Here is a 17,777-nt window from a genome sequence, read left to right on the forward strand (position 1 = left end):
TCAAAGTCATTAATCCATGTAGTATCTGTTCTTGGATGCAATAACCGCAAGTAACATTGAATTGTCATGTTTTGTTATTATTTAAATGTGTATATAAACATTAACTCGGTCGAGAAAGGGTATTATGATTATTGATGTAGTTGGAAGGTATTCACGTATAGGATAGGTCAAGTTAGTATTGTAAACAACTTATGTAGTGAATCATCGACTTCGAATTAAATATAATGTTATCGGAAAACCTGAGTTTTAATTAATTGAGACCAGAAGGCATAACAACACAATATTTAATACATGGCTGATCCTGCAGATTAGAGGAGGTCTTCTGAAAGGAGCAGAGATGGCAGCAACAAATTGGAAACGGAGACGGCGAAGATGGACCAGGACGAAGATGGACAGGAAACTCAGAAAAAAAGATACAAGTGTTAAAATGTAAGTAAGAAATTTCGTCTATCTCTATGGAAAATGCTTCCCTCGTTTTTATATTATTATTGAACATTAAATATTTATCTTTTCTGATTTTTGAATAATTTATGAAGTATCGTTTTTTTTTTAAGAATATCTATGAATTTTGAAATATGAAGTGATTTTTGAATTGAATATTTTTATCGAAGTTTATTATATATGCTATTATTGAATTTTTATTGAATTTTGAATTTTTATTGAATTTATTTGAAAAATCTCTATCCGATTTCGATTTTTAGTCCGGTTATTTTTGAATATTTTATGGAATCTCGAATTTTTTTTCAAAAATTTCTATCGAATTTTGAGATATGAACTGATTTTGAATATTTTATCTAACTTTTTGCATATGCTATTTTTGAATTTTTATTGAATTTTATTAGCAGTTGTTTTTGTTATTGATCTTTTAGATACATTTTTATCGATTTTGTGTTAAATTTTTTTATGATATGAACTTGAATTAATAATTTTTGTGTGACTAATGATATATAAATGATTTTTTTTAATGAATAATGATTAGGGATGACATACAACAAACATTGCTATAAGCAAGAGATATATTTTTAACGAACCGATCTGATGAGTCGAGATAAGGAATTTGAAGAAGAACTATATAGATAAGAAGAATAACTAACAATATTATAAGCTAAATATTATGAGGCAACTAGAGACAATAAGAAACCCACTGCTCTTGTCAAATTAGGAAGGTACTAAGTGATTTATAGAAGCTTGAAAGCTTATTAGAGACCCACTCTGTGTTTTGAAGGGTACCTATTTTATTCATGATTATTCGTGAATAAACAACGGCCTCAAAGCAAGGGATTGAGGTTGTGATATTTTTAGAAGAATTTGAACCGCATAAAATACCTATTTCGTGTTTTGAGTTAACTATACCACCTAAATGGTGCGTACAGATCAGGGCGAAAATTCGGGTTAATATTGGCGGAGAACTAAGACATCCGAGTGAAACCTCTTTTATTAAGGTAAAACGAAGGTATCGGAGCTAGTATATGAAGTGATGATTATGATGTTATATGAAATGATATATGAGATAAATGATATATGATTGTTATATGAAAGATGTATATGAAGACGAATTATGTACACTGTAGAAGTGTTATTATGTGGAGAAAATGAAGAAATATAGTTGTAGTACCAGACAAGAAGAAGAAGAGAAAAAAAGATAATTTTTTTATTAAAATATGTGGGAAAAATGAAAGAAGACACATAAAAATTGCAAGAAAAGAAGCAAAATTAAGAAAATACTAAGCAAATAAGTAGCTAATCATTGAATTATGTCTAAGAATTAAAGTTGTAAATTTTTGTTTTCTCTAAAGTAACGTAAATTATAAATAACTTATTTTTAAAGGTAGATAATGAATTCAGGTTAAATTTTCGCGGAAAATGGAAGTGTTTGAATTAATGATAGACAATATCTTACAATAGTGTTAGTAGATAGTAAGCAAAGGGACACAAAAAGTGAAATTTTTAGACATTCAGCAACAGAGATTAAATCTTTATTATAGCTACAAAAGAGTTATTAGAAGTTTAGAGAAATATTAGAAATGTTTAGAGAGATTACATTTTTATTATAGGTACATTATTTTAAAGTTAGTAAGACATATAAATAAATCAAAAGAAGACTGAAATAGGAATTATTAATAGAGTAAAGGATACATTTTTTTACTTATTCGAGTAATATTAGCTTAGCTTAGGACTTTTAGTTAGATACGAGATTTTTAGTTAGGTAGATTAGATTATTCCCCTGCTTATAGGAGATGCATATAGGCACTAAAAGACTATATTAAAAATCCCGATAGGTTTAGTCACTGTTTTTATGTGGACACTGTTTTGTGAATGGAGAAAAGACTAAAAAGCAAGACGGAACAGAAAGTGAATTAGTGATAATAATAAACAATTTTTAGGATTAAAAAAAAAAACTCTGAAACGTACCATGTTACAGTTAGTTAGGATAGTTAGGAAATTTAATTTTTGAAAATAGTATTAGGTAACCATAAACATTTTTGTAAAAGGGAAAGAGGAGCATCACATTTTAAAAATATGTAATTTTAACAAAACGGGGAGGTATGGTATTATAATATCACCCTGTACAAAAGATGTTTAAAACTCATTCAAAGTCATTAATCCATGTAGTATCTGTTCTTGGATGCAATAACCGCAAGTAACATTGAATTGTCATGTTTTGTTATTATTTAAATGTGTATATAAACATTAACTCGGTCGAGAAAGGGTATTATGATTATTGATGTAGTTGGAAGGTATTCACGTATAGGATACGTCAAGTTAATATTGTAAACAACTTATGTAGTGAATCATCGACTTCGAATTAAATATAATGTTATCGGAAAACCTGAGTTTTAATTAATTGAGACCAGAAGGCATAACATCACACTATTTAATACACGGAGAAAATGGAGAAAAACCGTGGAGAAATTCCAAGCCATGGGCCATTAAGGCCTGTTGAGCTATATTATATATATAATTTATATTACAAAATTATCTATTCAAAAATACCGGTAAAACACACGTTCGAAAATACGGCTTTATTAGACTGTCCCAAAACATACATCTTTACTTTCTTAAATACTAAAATAAATACTTCTTCTAATATTCATAAAACAACCTTTTTCGGGTTAAGAATTATTTACATCAGAACAGGTAAATCGAACATTTCAAAAAACCTAGAATAGGAAGATACTTTTTTAGAATACATAGAATACAAAAAAAAAGAATATTTACACTGACAGGTAATAAATCATCTTCGAAGCCTCTAAAAAGAATGTTTACAGGTATTAAAAAGGTTTGTTTACAACATTCGAATTATAATAAATAGGCCGGAATCTTCGACGGTCTAGGAGCGTCTAATAGCGTCACAATACACACAAATTAGAACTAAATAGGTAATGTGACGGAAACGATAGGGAAGATGTGGACGAAGGAGAGAAGTATCTGAACCAATCAGTATGGAAGAAGCAATAAAGAAGATAAAAGCTAGTGAAAGAGACAATATCGAATTTTGTTATAAGTAGTAAAGTACATTGGACCAGAAGGAAATGGTAACTTAATATCCTAGAAGCAATACCGGAGGAATGGGAAGTCAATATGTTCCTTTCGATCCACAAAAGGTGTAAAACATGCAAAACTTATAGACCTAGTTGCCAGTCACGTGTTGTTTTTAAATTGTATACTTACTAGAATTCTAGAGAATAGACTGTAGTGGAGAAGTGGAGAACAGAATGGAAGAGAAGCAAACAGTTTTCACGAGTAACTAATGAATGGGGAAAATCGGATGAATCCCATATGGAAAAAGGAATAAAACAAGAGGATAGCCATCGTCTTCCACTTTTCAACATATTATTAGATAGGATAGAAAACAATACCAATAGTACGAGATCCCAGTGCGAATCACTACGTTTATATGTTAGTTAATTAAAACCACATTTTTGTATGAATTTAAGAATAGGAGATTATATTGATAACAGGCTTTTAGTCAAAAAGGGGCCGCAAATAGTTTTAATTAAATTAATAGTAATTCATTTCTACATGTTCATAGAACAAAATTTGGTTCATGACGTAGGTGCACGTTTTTTATATAAAATTACAGCTAATTTTTATTCTAATACGATGATATAAGGGTGCCTGTAAAAAAAAATGGCTGCAAATTAAGGTTGCCAGCTGTAAAATACTCGATGTATCAGGGATAAAGTGAAAGAAAGCTAGCGCGCAACGCCACTCGTTTGACAATATGATTGCTTTAACAACTCGCGTTCGCCATCAAACATTGCCAGCCTTAAGAGGAAACAGTAGCGATCAACAGGTAGCGAAAACGCGTTCCAAGATTGCGGCTGTAGTTTTGAATATTTTTTCGAGATATTTGGCACACGTATTCGTAATATAATAAAGAATGGCGGTACAAAGCCCAATTTGAAAAATATATTAATATGTGGAAATGACTCTGTAATTAAATTCAATATTAAAAAAACGAGCCTGTACCGCCATTAAGAAGAATAAAAAAATACACTTTCTTCAAATAAACTTTTTTATCCGATGCCTAGATTTTGTGTCATTTTGGAACTACTAATGAAAAAAAAATTTAGTAGTTCTAAAATGACACAAAATCTAGGCATTGGATAAAAAAGTTTATTTGAAGAAAGTGTATTTTTTTGTTGTTCTTAATTGCGGTACAGGCTCGTTTTTTTAATATTGTATTTAATTAGAGTAATTTCCACATATTAATATATTTTTCAAATTGGGCTCTGTACCGCCATTCTTCATTATATTACGAATACGTGTGCCAAATATCCCGAAAAAATATTCAAAATTACAGCCGCAATCTTGGAACGCGTTTTTGCTACCTGTTGATCGCTACTGTTTCCTGTTTTCCATACTTTTACCTGTTACCTAGGCTTTTAATATTTCCAAACAGTTTTTCTAACCTGTTATGGTGTTTTCCTCTCAGATTTCTTACCACAAGAGTGTTTTATCTCAGAAGTATACAGGGTGTACCAGACTAATTTATCCAAGCTATATCTCTTAAACGAATAGAGATTTTTGAATGGGACAAAAACTGATATATTATATTTGTAATACACTTTAATATGGCGTAGAAAAAATCATCCCTTAATATTCATCCCTTAGTTACAACCCCTAACTTTAATTTTTTTAATAGCACCCTGTATATTTTTTTATAGTTTTTGATGTGGTCTTCTATCGTGTATTCGTGTATTCAACAGATTTTTTAAAAATAAAATCGGTTTGTAAATAATCAAGAAAATATCAGTTTATTTTTTATTTTTGGTATGTGTCCCAGACTAATTTATCCGGGCTATATCTCTTAAAAGAATAGATAACGTGTGATCCAAAATTATTGTCACCATAGGTGGCCCTGAACGACAGAGATAGCTATACAGTGCATGTCTATTCTTAATTCAGATATACTTTCCAGGTTACGTCAACTTTGCACTGTACGTCAACTTAACAAGAAAAGTTAGGTTATGTAGAGATTTTGGTGGTGGACATATACAGCATCTTGTTTGATTTTATTTTTTATTGTTACTTATAATTTTGTTAAATCTTTTTATTTTTTATTAAAGTTCTGTGTTAAAGGTTTTGACTGATTTTTTATGTTTTATAATGTTAATCAAAATTAATTGATAAACCAATGATATAAATTCAGACTAAAACAAGACATACGTTATTTTTTGCACGGCTAGCTTTGATCCCAATAATTGTGGATCGCTCGTTATTTTCGAATGGGACAAAAACTGATATATTACATTTGTAATACACTTTAATATGACGTAGAAAAGATCATCCCCCAAATATTCATTCCTTAGTTACAACCCCTAACTTTAGTTTTTTTAATAGCACTCTGTATATTTTTTTAGAGTTTTAAATGTGGTGTTCTACCGTCTATTCAACAGATTTTTTAAAAATAAAATCGGTTTGTAAATAATTAAGAAAATATCAGTTTATTTTTAATTTCTGTTAATTATGGTATAGTTATTAAAAATTAAAGGAAGGGGTTGTAACTAAGGGATGAATATTTGGGGGGTGATTTTTTCTACGCCATATTAAACTGTATTACAAAAATGGAATATATCAGTTCTTGTCCCATTCTAAAATCTCTTCGTTTAATAGGGGAGTGCATATAGATTTTCACTTCGGAAAAAATCAAACAAGATAGAACCATTTTATAATTTCATTAAGAAATGTTTAATAAACAACATATCAAAAAGTTCTACTCGAGAAGTGGGTGCTTCATTTTTTATTAAACAAATGAACTACGAAATTAGATGCTTTTTTAAATAGCTCCGAAAATATAAATTTTAGAAAAAAACTGACTTGACCATTGAAAAATTCAGAAAATTTTACAAAAAAAACCTTATATAAAGAATTTTCTAAAATTAAATCTGTATCTTCTATCATTTTTTATTTATAACGCTAAAGTCACCCTTCTCACAAACATTGGCGCACTGCAAACTAGCGTACGGCGAAGTGCACTGTTAGAAAAATAATTAAGCTTAATTATGGTTATAACAGAAAGAAATAAAATGTATGTGCATAAGTACGGTGTGGGCGGAAAGTCAGCCTAAGATGAATTTTGTTTAAAAATGATTTAAAAATGTGTAACTAATACAATTTTTCTTATAAAACTCTCAATTTTGCACAACTTACTTTTCAAGCATCTTACTAAATGATGTTTCATTCAAAAAAAGTCTCAAAAATTTAATTCAAATGATATGACGTCTCAAAAAATGTAATTTTTGAAATCTTCGTAGTTTTATAGAATTACCACCACTTTAAGACGGTATTACTCAAGTTTGAACAGATCTATTACAGTTTTATAAGTGCTTTTTTAAAGCTTAGGATGTAATCTTTAAAATGCACTAAATTATTTTACTTTAAAAATGAAATAAACTATTTCTTTTTAAGAAAATTAAGAAAGATAACAAAAATGTAATACAAAAACCGAAACTTACCAGCTAAAAAAATGTTTATACAAAGTGATCAAAACTTTTTTCTGTAAAACTTACCTAAAATACATTTAATAATAAGCTTGAACAATAATAAATGTTCAGCAAAAAAATTTTTTTTTAGCTCTTATACAGAATGTCTGCGTAACATGGAACCTATTGATAACTTTTTTATTATCAGTTTTACGAAAAAAAGTTATTTATAAAATACTCTGCATCGTATATAATCTAAGATGCAATCATCAAATATCAAATTTAATTAATGTTATACGAGGTATGTCAAAAAATATGAATTTCACTCAAGAGTAAAGTACCGTTACATTTCACAATATCGAAAATTGTTATTCAGAAAAGTTGTTTGGAATTAAAAAATTTGTTTTAGTGTTCAAATACATCCTTCTAATTAAAATATTGTGAACAATAAAGGCACTAAACTAAAGAAAAATTCATATTTTTTACATACCTCGTATAAAATTAAAAAGTTTCATATCTGATGGTTGTATCTTAGATTTTAGACCAGGGAGAGCATTTTATGAAGAATAACTTTTTTCGTAAAAGTGATAATAAAATAGTTATCATAATTGTAATAAAATGATGATAAGTATCCGTAATTCGAGAACAATTGAATTTTTTTTTCGATTAGAATGATGTAATTGTATATTTAGACATAATTTCTAATTTCAAACAACTTTTCATAATAGCATTTTTTGATATTCTGGAATATAAAGGTAGGTACTTTACTTTTTAACGAAATTAATAAAAACAAAATAGAAACATATTTGATCAAAATAAAATGATGAATTTAACGATATTTCTAAAATTATTTATACATAACAATTGTTATTGTTTAAACAATTAATAAACAATTAGCGGCCAATTCTGCGAGTAGAACTTTTTACTTTAACATGTATATAAACTAACAAAAAAAGTTTTAGAAAAATATAAGCTTGTTTGAATTTTTCCGAAACGATGCATATTTTCGTTCTAATTGCACTCCCCTATAAGATATAGCCTGGATAAATTAGTCTGGGACACATACCAAAATAAAAAATAAATTATTTTATTGATATATATTTTCTTGATAATTTATAAACCGATTTTATTTTAAAAAAATCTGTTGAATAGACGATAGAAGACCACATCCAAAACTATAAAAAAATATACAGGGTGCTATTAAAAAAATTAAAGTTAGGGGTTGTAACTAAGGGATGAATACTTAGGGGATGATTTTTATTACGCCATATTAAAGTGTATTACAAATGGAATAGACCAGTTTTTGTCCTATTCAAAAATCTCTATTCGTTTAAGAGATATAGTCTGGATAAATTAGTCTGGGACACCCTGTATATACTTTGTCAGTTGTCTATTCATCCTAAACATATATTATATCCCTGTTATATACTCAAACTCTAATAATTTTTAGCTTTAGTGGACGGCAAGGCGACTCATATACCCTACAGAAATTCCAAACTCACGCGCTTACTCCAAGATTCTTTGGGAGGAAACTCCTTAACAGCAATGATAGCTATGGTAAGCCCTAGAGTACAAGATTGTGAAGAAAGTATGTACACCCTGATGTATGCCGACCGAGTAAAGCATATTCAAAATCATGTTACTATAAACATTGAATCCAAAAGTGTCATAGAAATATTTGAGACAAAGATTGCAGAGTTAAGACAACAACTGTTCCTTTTAGAAGCCAGAGAACAGAAACTGGAAAAGAAAGAAAGAAAAAGGCATAGAACTTCATCCCACAGTAGTGAATTAGAACAAATAGAACTGGAAAAATGTTCCTTGCAGAACCAAATAAATATTATTCAAAAAAAGATCCTTATAGGCGGGGAAAATCTCATCGAAAAAGCTCAACAACAAATGGAACTACTGGATAATTCATTTAAAGAAATTCAACACTTAGATCACTCACATTCTCTTCTCAAAGAGATACTCTTTTACAAGGAAAAGGAAAAAACATTGGTACAAAAAGAATACGCAGATCTGCAAGAGGAAGATAAAGTTCTGGATGCAAAGATAGAAGAAACAGAAAAACTTATTAATAAGGCCTTAGAGATTCTCCACACTAAAGAACAAGAGTACCAAAATGAAATTTGTTCACTTCTACACACAAATAAGTACCTGGCAAAGGAACTTGCCTTGGTACAATTTATTATTAAAGAAAGTGTTCCAAAAAGCTACCTAGATGAACTCAAAAGTGGCATTGTTTGGGACAACGACAATCAGGATTGGCAAGTAAAGGGTATTGCATATTGTGGAAATAGCCTAAGAAGAACCAGTAGTTGTGGTATAGTTGAAAGTAGCAATCCAAGAGCAGTATATCTGAATTATAGAAGAAAAAGCAAATCAAAGTCTAGGTATTAATATTTCTGATATACAGATAGTCTATTTTATTTACATATTTGTTTTAATAAATATAAACAGAGTTTCATAGTTTATTTAAACCACTTATTCAAGTACGTAATATAAAAGGAATTGAATTGTAATGCAAGGCAATATTTTTTTCACCTACATATTTTAAGAAAATGTGAAAATGTTGAATTATTGTTCCATTGTCCGTCTATCCCAGGGACTTTGTAAACACAACTCCTTCGTCATTATATGTATAAGACAGAATGACAAATGAGGTGTCCAATGAAAGTTTATAACCCAAGGATGGTATTCGCGATGGTAAGTCACAACGACGACCTCTCGTGGATTTCGGCTGAACGAGCATTGAGGGCGTTTTCAATGTCAAACGCTTAGCGCACATGCATTTGAAATAAGTAGGTAATATTTAATATTTATGTTTTAAATTAATTATTGGGCAATGTAAAATTATTACTGGACGAATTATTATTATGGACGAAGAGGTTATTGGAATGGAGGCCAAGAGAAGACAAGAGAAGCGTCGGTCGACCGCCTACAAGATGGACTGACGACTTAAGAAAGGTAAATAAAAACTGGATGAGGGCGGCGCAGGATAGATGGGGTTGGAAACGAGGGGAGGAGGCCTATGTTCAGCAGTGGACTTTTGAGGCTGGATGATGATGATGATGATGTAAAATTATTAACATGGAATTTTCACCATTCCTTTAAGGCTATGGGTACATAATTCGCAAATATTTTACGTGTATCCCTACTTTTTCTGTCTTTACACGGCAAATTACGTGTAGTAAAATTCACACTGGTGTGGATATGTAAACATTACTAGAATGTCATTCTACTTGAAAATGTCATAATTAATTTAAAGAGATGGCTTTTGAATGTTCTTGGATAACTGTTATTTTTAAAATTGCAAATTATTAATTCAGTTAATAAATGTAATAATTTTTTCACTAACTATGTTTTCAGTGATTGTAATAATTTATTTGTACAACAAAAAACTAATAATCAATCGAGAAAAGAGGAAAAGTGTTAAAGTGATTTTTTAATAATATGTTGTTATTTTGGAACGCTTACAATTTTGAACATCTCTAACAACAAAATACTTGGATCACAGGATATATCTGATGTATTCTCTGCACATGTATCTTTCACAAATAATACACAATAAATAACTTTTTATTAAGTTCACGTCTTAAATCAATTATTTATCAAATACACTATATATCAATAATATTTAATCAATTTCTCAAAATATTCCCGATGCAATGTCAAATATTTAAAATTGTCACTGATTGTCAGTGTCTGACTGACAATATATGCTGACAATATTATATTCGGTTGAGTGCGTTGTAAGACAAAGACAGATTTGGAAAATATTACCACGGCATTGTGTTCATTTTTTTCAAATCCTGAAAAAACCAATAAATATTTTTGAAAAATTTAAACGCAGAATGAAAGACTAAATTATTACCGAGGGCCGAAAGTCCCTTAGAATAAATAAAAAGTTTATTTTGAATGAGATATTTGAATTTAAAAATCACACTAAATTTTCTCTTAGTTTTTTCACCCCTGTAACTTATTAAAATAAACATTGTAGAAGTTCTCAGGGACTTTCGGCCCTCGCTAATAACGTAATCTTTCATTCTGCGTTTAAATTTTTCCAAAATACTTATTAGTTTTCTCAGGATTTGAAAAAAATGAATCCCCATTTGAATAGCATTGCAGCCGAAAATACGTTCCGATCCTCTTAAATAAAAGTTGGCGTCGATGTTGTATATAATATTTGTAAAAAAAACATGTAAAAATATATAATTAATATTACCTACTTGCTACAAATGAATGTGCGCTCAGTGTTTGACATTTTAAAACACCGACAATGCTAGTTCAGTCGAAATCCTCGAGAGGTCGTCATTGTGACTTAACATCGCGAATTAAAGGTGAGAAATTTGACCTATGACTTCCGATTTTAGAGTTGCAACCGGAAGTACTGTTTTAAAGTCGCCGAAATAGTACAAGCAATATATTATTCGACGCACCTCAGCAAGTCTAAAATATCTAGACAAAGGACATCGCACACATCTTATGGAAAATATAATGTCACTCAAATTCAATAAAATTTATACGATTAGATTCGTTTTAATATAACGATCAATTCTTATCATTGCGCCAACTCTTAATTATGATTAATTACGGCGCAAATTGCAATTAAAGTTTATCGAAATCACATTTTTGCGAGTCCATAAAATGTTAGTTTACAATCATTATTGCTCTGAGTGCTATTCATAACAGCTTAAATCCCGCTGGGCCTAAGCGGATTAGTGAAACTAATCCGCTGATTTATGGAGTACCGAAAATCTGGGTATTTTAAAATATTTTTTCTCCCTCTAACTTATGTACCTACCCATTTGATTTCAGATTTATTTATATCAATTTCTGCTCTTATTTTTGAAAATAGAGAGTTGGCGCAATGATACGATTTGATCGTTAATTTAAAACGAATCTATTGGTATAAATTTTATTGAATTTGAGTGACATTATATTTTCCATAAGATGTGTGCGATGTCCTTTGTACTAGCAAAAAATGCGCCAAAAAATGCAATCTAAGGTCCCATTTTTTGACCATTTTTTATTTACATTTCATAATATCATCATAATTCATAATTTCATATCATTTTAAAAATAATTAGTCTAATTGAAAAAGTTTAATACCAAATTTTGTGTCGTTTTGCAGTCCATACAGGTTGAAAGTTCACATTTTTTAAGATACTCAACTGAATTTTTGTAATTCTAAACGCGGCCTACTGCGAATCCAAAAACATGATAAATTACCGATATTTTGCTTTGCGTTACAAATAGCGGAAAAAGTTATTTGAACAAGTTTTTCCAAATATTATTCTAACCCCAAATACCAAATTTCATAACAAAATTCGCACTTTTAGTTTTTTCATTATTTTTAGTCAGGACCCTAAAATTCGTTGTCCCGAGATTCACGCAACGGCAACGGAGCCGAGAAGCTAGTTAGCCTCCGTTGGTAAATTTCCGGGCAGCGTGTGATGGCACCGTAGATGCCACTGTTAGGAGACCGTGTCTCCTTAAACGCCTACTGCGCTGCGCGGAGCATTAGCAACGGAGGCTGGCCGGCTTCATGCATCTCGGGATAACTCAGGGTCCTGCCTACAATAATAATAAAAAAACTGAGACGCAATCATGCGTTCTAATGCTAATGCTCCGTGCGTATGGATATTTAGTGATAATATGGAATTTACACGTTGTATAATAGTGAGAGTGCTTGTTGTTTTTCGCGATTCAAGATAAACAAAACAGTGTAGCTTGTGTAAAAAATTTATGGGGAGGCTAAGACTCCCTTGCCTCCTCTGACGAGCCGCCACTGATATATAGGTACTTTGGTTTCATGCCTGTCTGACCATACTCCTACTTTATTAAATCAAATCGGATGACAAATGAGGTGTCGAATGAGAGCTTATAACTAAAAGATGATTTTAAAGGTGAGAAATTTGACCTCGGGCTTCTGGTTCCATAGTTGCAATAGGAAGTACTGTTTTAAAGTCGCCGAAAAAGCTGGTTGCTTTGACACACCTTCAACTCTCAGACATTTAGATTGAGCAAGTATGTATCTATGTAAACCACCCCAGAGGAAATAGCTTTATTTGTGTTTGTGTGTTGTTTGTCTCGCTGTTATATTATAGGTTTGTTCTAGCATCAGTTTCAAACGGTTTGAAACCATCAGCGAATAGTCGACCAGCGCGAGTAGAGGGGATAGCACTATTGACTGTATTATGTTATCTCACTGACCAACTGTTTGCTGACGGTTTCTGACTAGTTTGACTGTTTGCTAGAACAAACCCTATACAGGGTGAGGCAGATAACTGGCCTATTAGAAATATCTCGAGAACTAAAAGCAACAGAATCATGAAAATTGGAATACAGGGGTTTTGAAGGATGATCTATTAAATGAAAATATTTTCACCTATTTGCAACTTCCGGTTATACCGGAAGTTGCTTATAACTTCGTTTTTTTAAATGGGACACCCTGTATATTTTTACATTTTTGGATTCTCTTCGATGTCTTCTTTCTTAAAATATGAGGATTTGTAATGTTATACAGGGTATTTTAAAAGATAATTACGTTTGTTTATTAATTTCGTAGCAATATTCACACCCTGTAGAATTGTAGTAGTTTGACAACTAAAACTCTACTTACGTTCAAATGATTTTTAATGTAGTCTACTATTTTTAAGAATCATTAGTATAGCTAAATTTTTAATTTTAGTATATACAGGGTTGGTCGAAACTCGGAATGAGTATTTTCTGAGTTTTCTTAAATGGAACACCCTGTATTTTAGTATTGTAATGAAATGATATTTTATGGTACCTTTTTATTTCTTAAGCATTCCCTATACCTAACTGCTTTAATTTGTGCTTAATTGTTAGTCGCACCAACAATCTTAACTACGTAGCTATTTTGATAGCTAAACCATTATTGGTAATTTTAAGGATCTGTCTGGATTAATATGTATTTATTTCTGAAAAATTGTTTGTGATTGAATATTTTCATGGCCAACCTAATAAAATTTTACGTATTTTTTGTTGCAATTATTGTTTAGCTTGAATCACCAATAACTCACAAATTAAAGCAGTTAGGTATAGGGAATACTTATAAAATAAAAAAGTACTATGAAATATCATTTCATTACAATACTAAAATACAGGGTGTTCTATTTAAGAAAACTCAGAAAATATTCATTCCGTGTTTCGACCAACCCTGTATACTAATATTTCAAAATTAGCTATACTAATGATTCTTAACAATAATATGCTATATTAAAAATAACATGAACGTAAGCAGAGTTTTTAATGTCAAACTATTACAATTCTACAGGGTGTGAATTTTGCTACGAAATTAATAAAAAACGTAAATATCTTTTAAAATACCCTGTATAATATTACAAAATCTCATATTTTAAGAAAGAAGATATTAAGGAGAATCCAAAAATGTAAAAATATACAGGGTGTCCCATTTAAAAAAACCAAGTTATAAGCAACTTCCAGTATAACCGGAAGTTACAAAGAGATGAAAATATTTTCATTTAACAGATCATCCCTCAAAACCCCTTTATTCCAATTTTCATGATTCTGTTACCTTTAGTTCTCGAGATATTTCTAATAGGCCAGTTATCTGCCTCACCCTATATATTCTTCTATCTGGCAAGCCCCAGTCAAAGATGCTCGAATATAAGATTCGACTCTGGAATAAAAACTAGATAGGATTGTGGGGGGTGGGTAGCCACTTCCTTCTCTAGAGTCCACACCCTTACCTAAGGCCAAAATAACAGAAAAGTTTGGCAATAATGACTCAATAATTTTAACATTGTATATCAATCGACGCTAAGTTACACCACTAGTTCAAATATCGCCATTTTATGTTCTACTTCCGGCCACTTTCGGTGAAAGCCTAGAACTTACGACATCCAATTGCTTGTTTTACTATTTTTATCGGGAATAAGCAATTTTACTTTAAATTAAGTTTATTTTGACTTTTTGATTTCCACGTTGGAAATTATTCTCGAAATAAAAAAACCTTAATGAAGTGGACATCTAAATATCAAAATAAATTTATTTTGAAGTAAAATTGTGGCTTATTCGCAATAAAAGTAGTAAATAACAGCAAAATCATTCTAAACATAAGTCGAGAAATAAAAGAAAATATTGCCATACTATGGTATGCGGTCTACCTGTCCATATCTATTATAGTGTGCAAAATAAGCCAAGTTTGTGTCTTATTCCCAACTAACATAATAAATTGAGATGACAAAGGATTAATTTGTAAAATTAAAATATTAATTCTTATGATTTATGCGCTTTATTCACTTTGTAAAGATTTTTTTGCTGGCACTTTATACCTACCTGTGTGGCTAAACAATCACTATAATGAAAACAGTTATATAACCGCGTTACAGGCCTTGTAGGACTAGGGCCTTGTATGAAAACATTTACAAAGTGAATAAAACGCATAAATCAGAAGAATTAATATTTTAATTTTACTTTGTCATATCAATTTTATTATTTTAATTGGGAATAAGCCACAAAATTTGCTTATTACCAAATAAAATAGTAAATAGAAATATAAAGCTTGTTACTGACGGGTAGCTATCAGCGGCGGCTCGTGATTTTTATAATAGGGGAGGTTATAACTATAAAATATCTAGACAAATTTGTACTAGCAAAAAAATGATCCAAAAACTGTAATTTAATGCCCTATTTGCGTTTGACTATTTTGATTTACATTTCATAATATCATCATAATTTATAATTTCATAATATTATATCATTTTAAAAATAGTTAGTCTAACTGTAAAAGTGTAATACTAACGTTTGTGTCGTTTATTTGTTAACAATTCCATCTTTGTAAGTAGATATGCATGTAATTTTATTGTTATTTTGCTCATACCTTTGTTTTAATAAAATTGTAGTGCACATCAGTTTGATGTGCACTACAATAAGAATAGGGGCCGTGTGATAGCTCATTTGAAAGGTTATTAAATTATCTACTCACTAATATAAACATTAACATAAATATTTATACAGGGTGTCCAAAAAATATTTTTTAATTAAATTAATTGACATAAAGATAAGAATTTATGTAATTTATTTAATGCAGAATACATTTTTCTGCTGTCAAAAAACAGGAAAAAATGTTTATTTGACAAATAAATATTGTGCTTTGGTTAAATTCAATGTTAAAGCTGCCACCTACCTGCCTCTTAGCAGTTTGAACATTTAATTTAAGCTAAAAGCAATGTTTAATTTTCAAATAAACCTTTTTTTCTGTTTTATGACAGCAGTAAAAGTATTTTGAATTAAATAAATTACATACATTATTCTTTTTCTGCCCATTTATTTGATTAATTTTTTTTAACAATTTAACAATTATTATATTAATGTTTATGTTATTACTGAATAGAGAATTAAATAACCTTTTAAGGGAATGGGTACGTAGTTTCTGCTCCAATGTTATTCAAATGGGATTCATTTCTTTCGAATCCTGAGAAAACTAATAGACTAAGAGCCGCTATAGGTGAAATTTCTTAATCATTTTAGGCACGATGGGACCCTATAACTTAAATAGTAGAACCTAAAAGACAACGTTTGAACACTGTGCCGTCACTTTTCAGTGGCACATGCGTCGACAGTGGCGCATCAAACTTTCCACTTATGGACGGGATAAATAAATTAAAAGTTAACAGAACTTACTAACAGAATTAAATTTTTTTTTATTTTTTTAAGTTCTATGTGATTAACACATAGGATTCATCGTGATTTTAACCCACCACCCCCTTCCCCCTGCCCCCACCATCAAAAACTTCATTTTTCGTTTTTATTTTTTTTGGTGGGATGCAATCAATTTTAAAATTTCAAAAAATTCACACGCATAGTTGAGGCTTTTATAAAACATGCCTATTTTTGAGGAATAGCTGCAGGTCTAATTTTTTCTTAATCTTGTATGTTTTATCAAACACTATATTTTTAATTTTTTTCAGATTTTTCCACAAGTCTCCCCACCTTCAAAAATCCGAAAAACTGTTTTTTGGGGGGTTTTGGGGGATTTTCCCTATTTTATAGACTTCATAATATATCAAATCAATTTTGTTTTTATAGGTTATATGTAACTTGAAGTAACTGAGTTCTTTAGAATATTTAAAAATCAGAAAAACACCAAAACCCCCTTAAAAAACAGTTTTTTGGATTTTTGAAGGTGACTAACGTTACAGAAAAATCTGAAAAAAATTAGAAATATAGTGTTTGATAAAATACACAAGACTAAGAAAAAATTAGATCTGCAGCTATTCCCAAAAAAAAGTTATATACTTTTTTTCAAAAAAAAAATTTTAAAATTTTTTTGAGGTTATGTACACTCAACCTACAGGTCTATAAAAAATAGATGTGTTTTATAAAAGCCTTAACTATGCGTGTAAATTTTTCGAAATTTTAAAATTGATTGCATCCCCCCCCAAAAAAAAATAAAATCGAAAAATAAAGTTCTTGATGGTGGGGGTAGGGAGAAGGGGGTGGTGGGTTAAAATTACGATGAATCTTATGTCTTAATCACATAAAACTTAAAAAAATGAAAAAAAATTAATTCTGGTAATGAGGGAGGGTATTTTTTAATTTATGTATCCCGTCCATAAGTGGAAAGTTTGATGCGCCACTGTAGACGCATGTGCCACTGAAAAGTGACGGCACAGTGCTCAAACGTTTTCTTTTAGGTTCTACTATTTAAGTTATAGGGTCCCATCGTGCCTAAAATGATTAAGAATTTTCACCTATAGCGGCTCTTAGTCTATAATAAGTATTTTTGAAAAATTTAAACGCAGAATGAAAGATTACGTTATTAGCGAGGTCCGAAAGTCCCTGAGAACTTCT

At 30.3% G+C, this 17,777-nt stretch overlaps 1 protein-coding gene across 1 annotated transcript in view; it reads left to right on the plus strand.

Annotated features, from left to right (window-relative positions):
* Window positions 1-9,394, plus strand: part of LOC114330652 (alpha-L-iduronidase) — a 196,023-nt gene extending 186,629 nt beyond the window's left edge. The window contains exon 11 of the mRNA XM_028280057.2: window positions 8,380-9,394. Coding sequence (XP_028135858.2) covers window positions 8,380-9,332 — 953 coding nt within the window. The 3' untranslated portion in view covers window positions 9,333-9,394. The remainder of the gene's footprint in view (window positions 1-8,379) is intronic.
* Window positions 9,395-17,777: the final 8,383 nt, after the last annotated feature.

Source organism: Diabrotica virgifera, chromosome 5, assembly GCF_917563875.1.
Source record: "Diabrotica virgifera virgifera chromosome 5, PGI_DIABVI_V3a".
NCBI lineage: Eukaryota > Metazoa > Arthropoda > Insecta > Coleoptera > Chrysomelidae > Diabrotica > Diabrotica virgifera.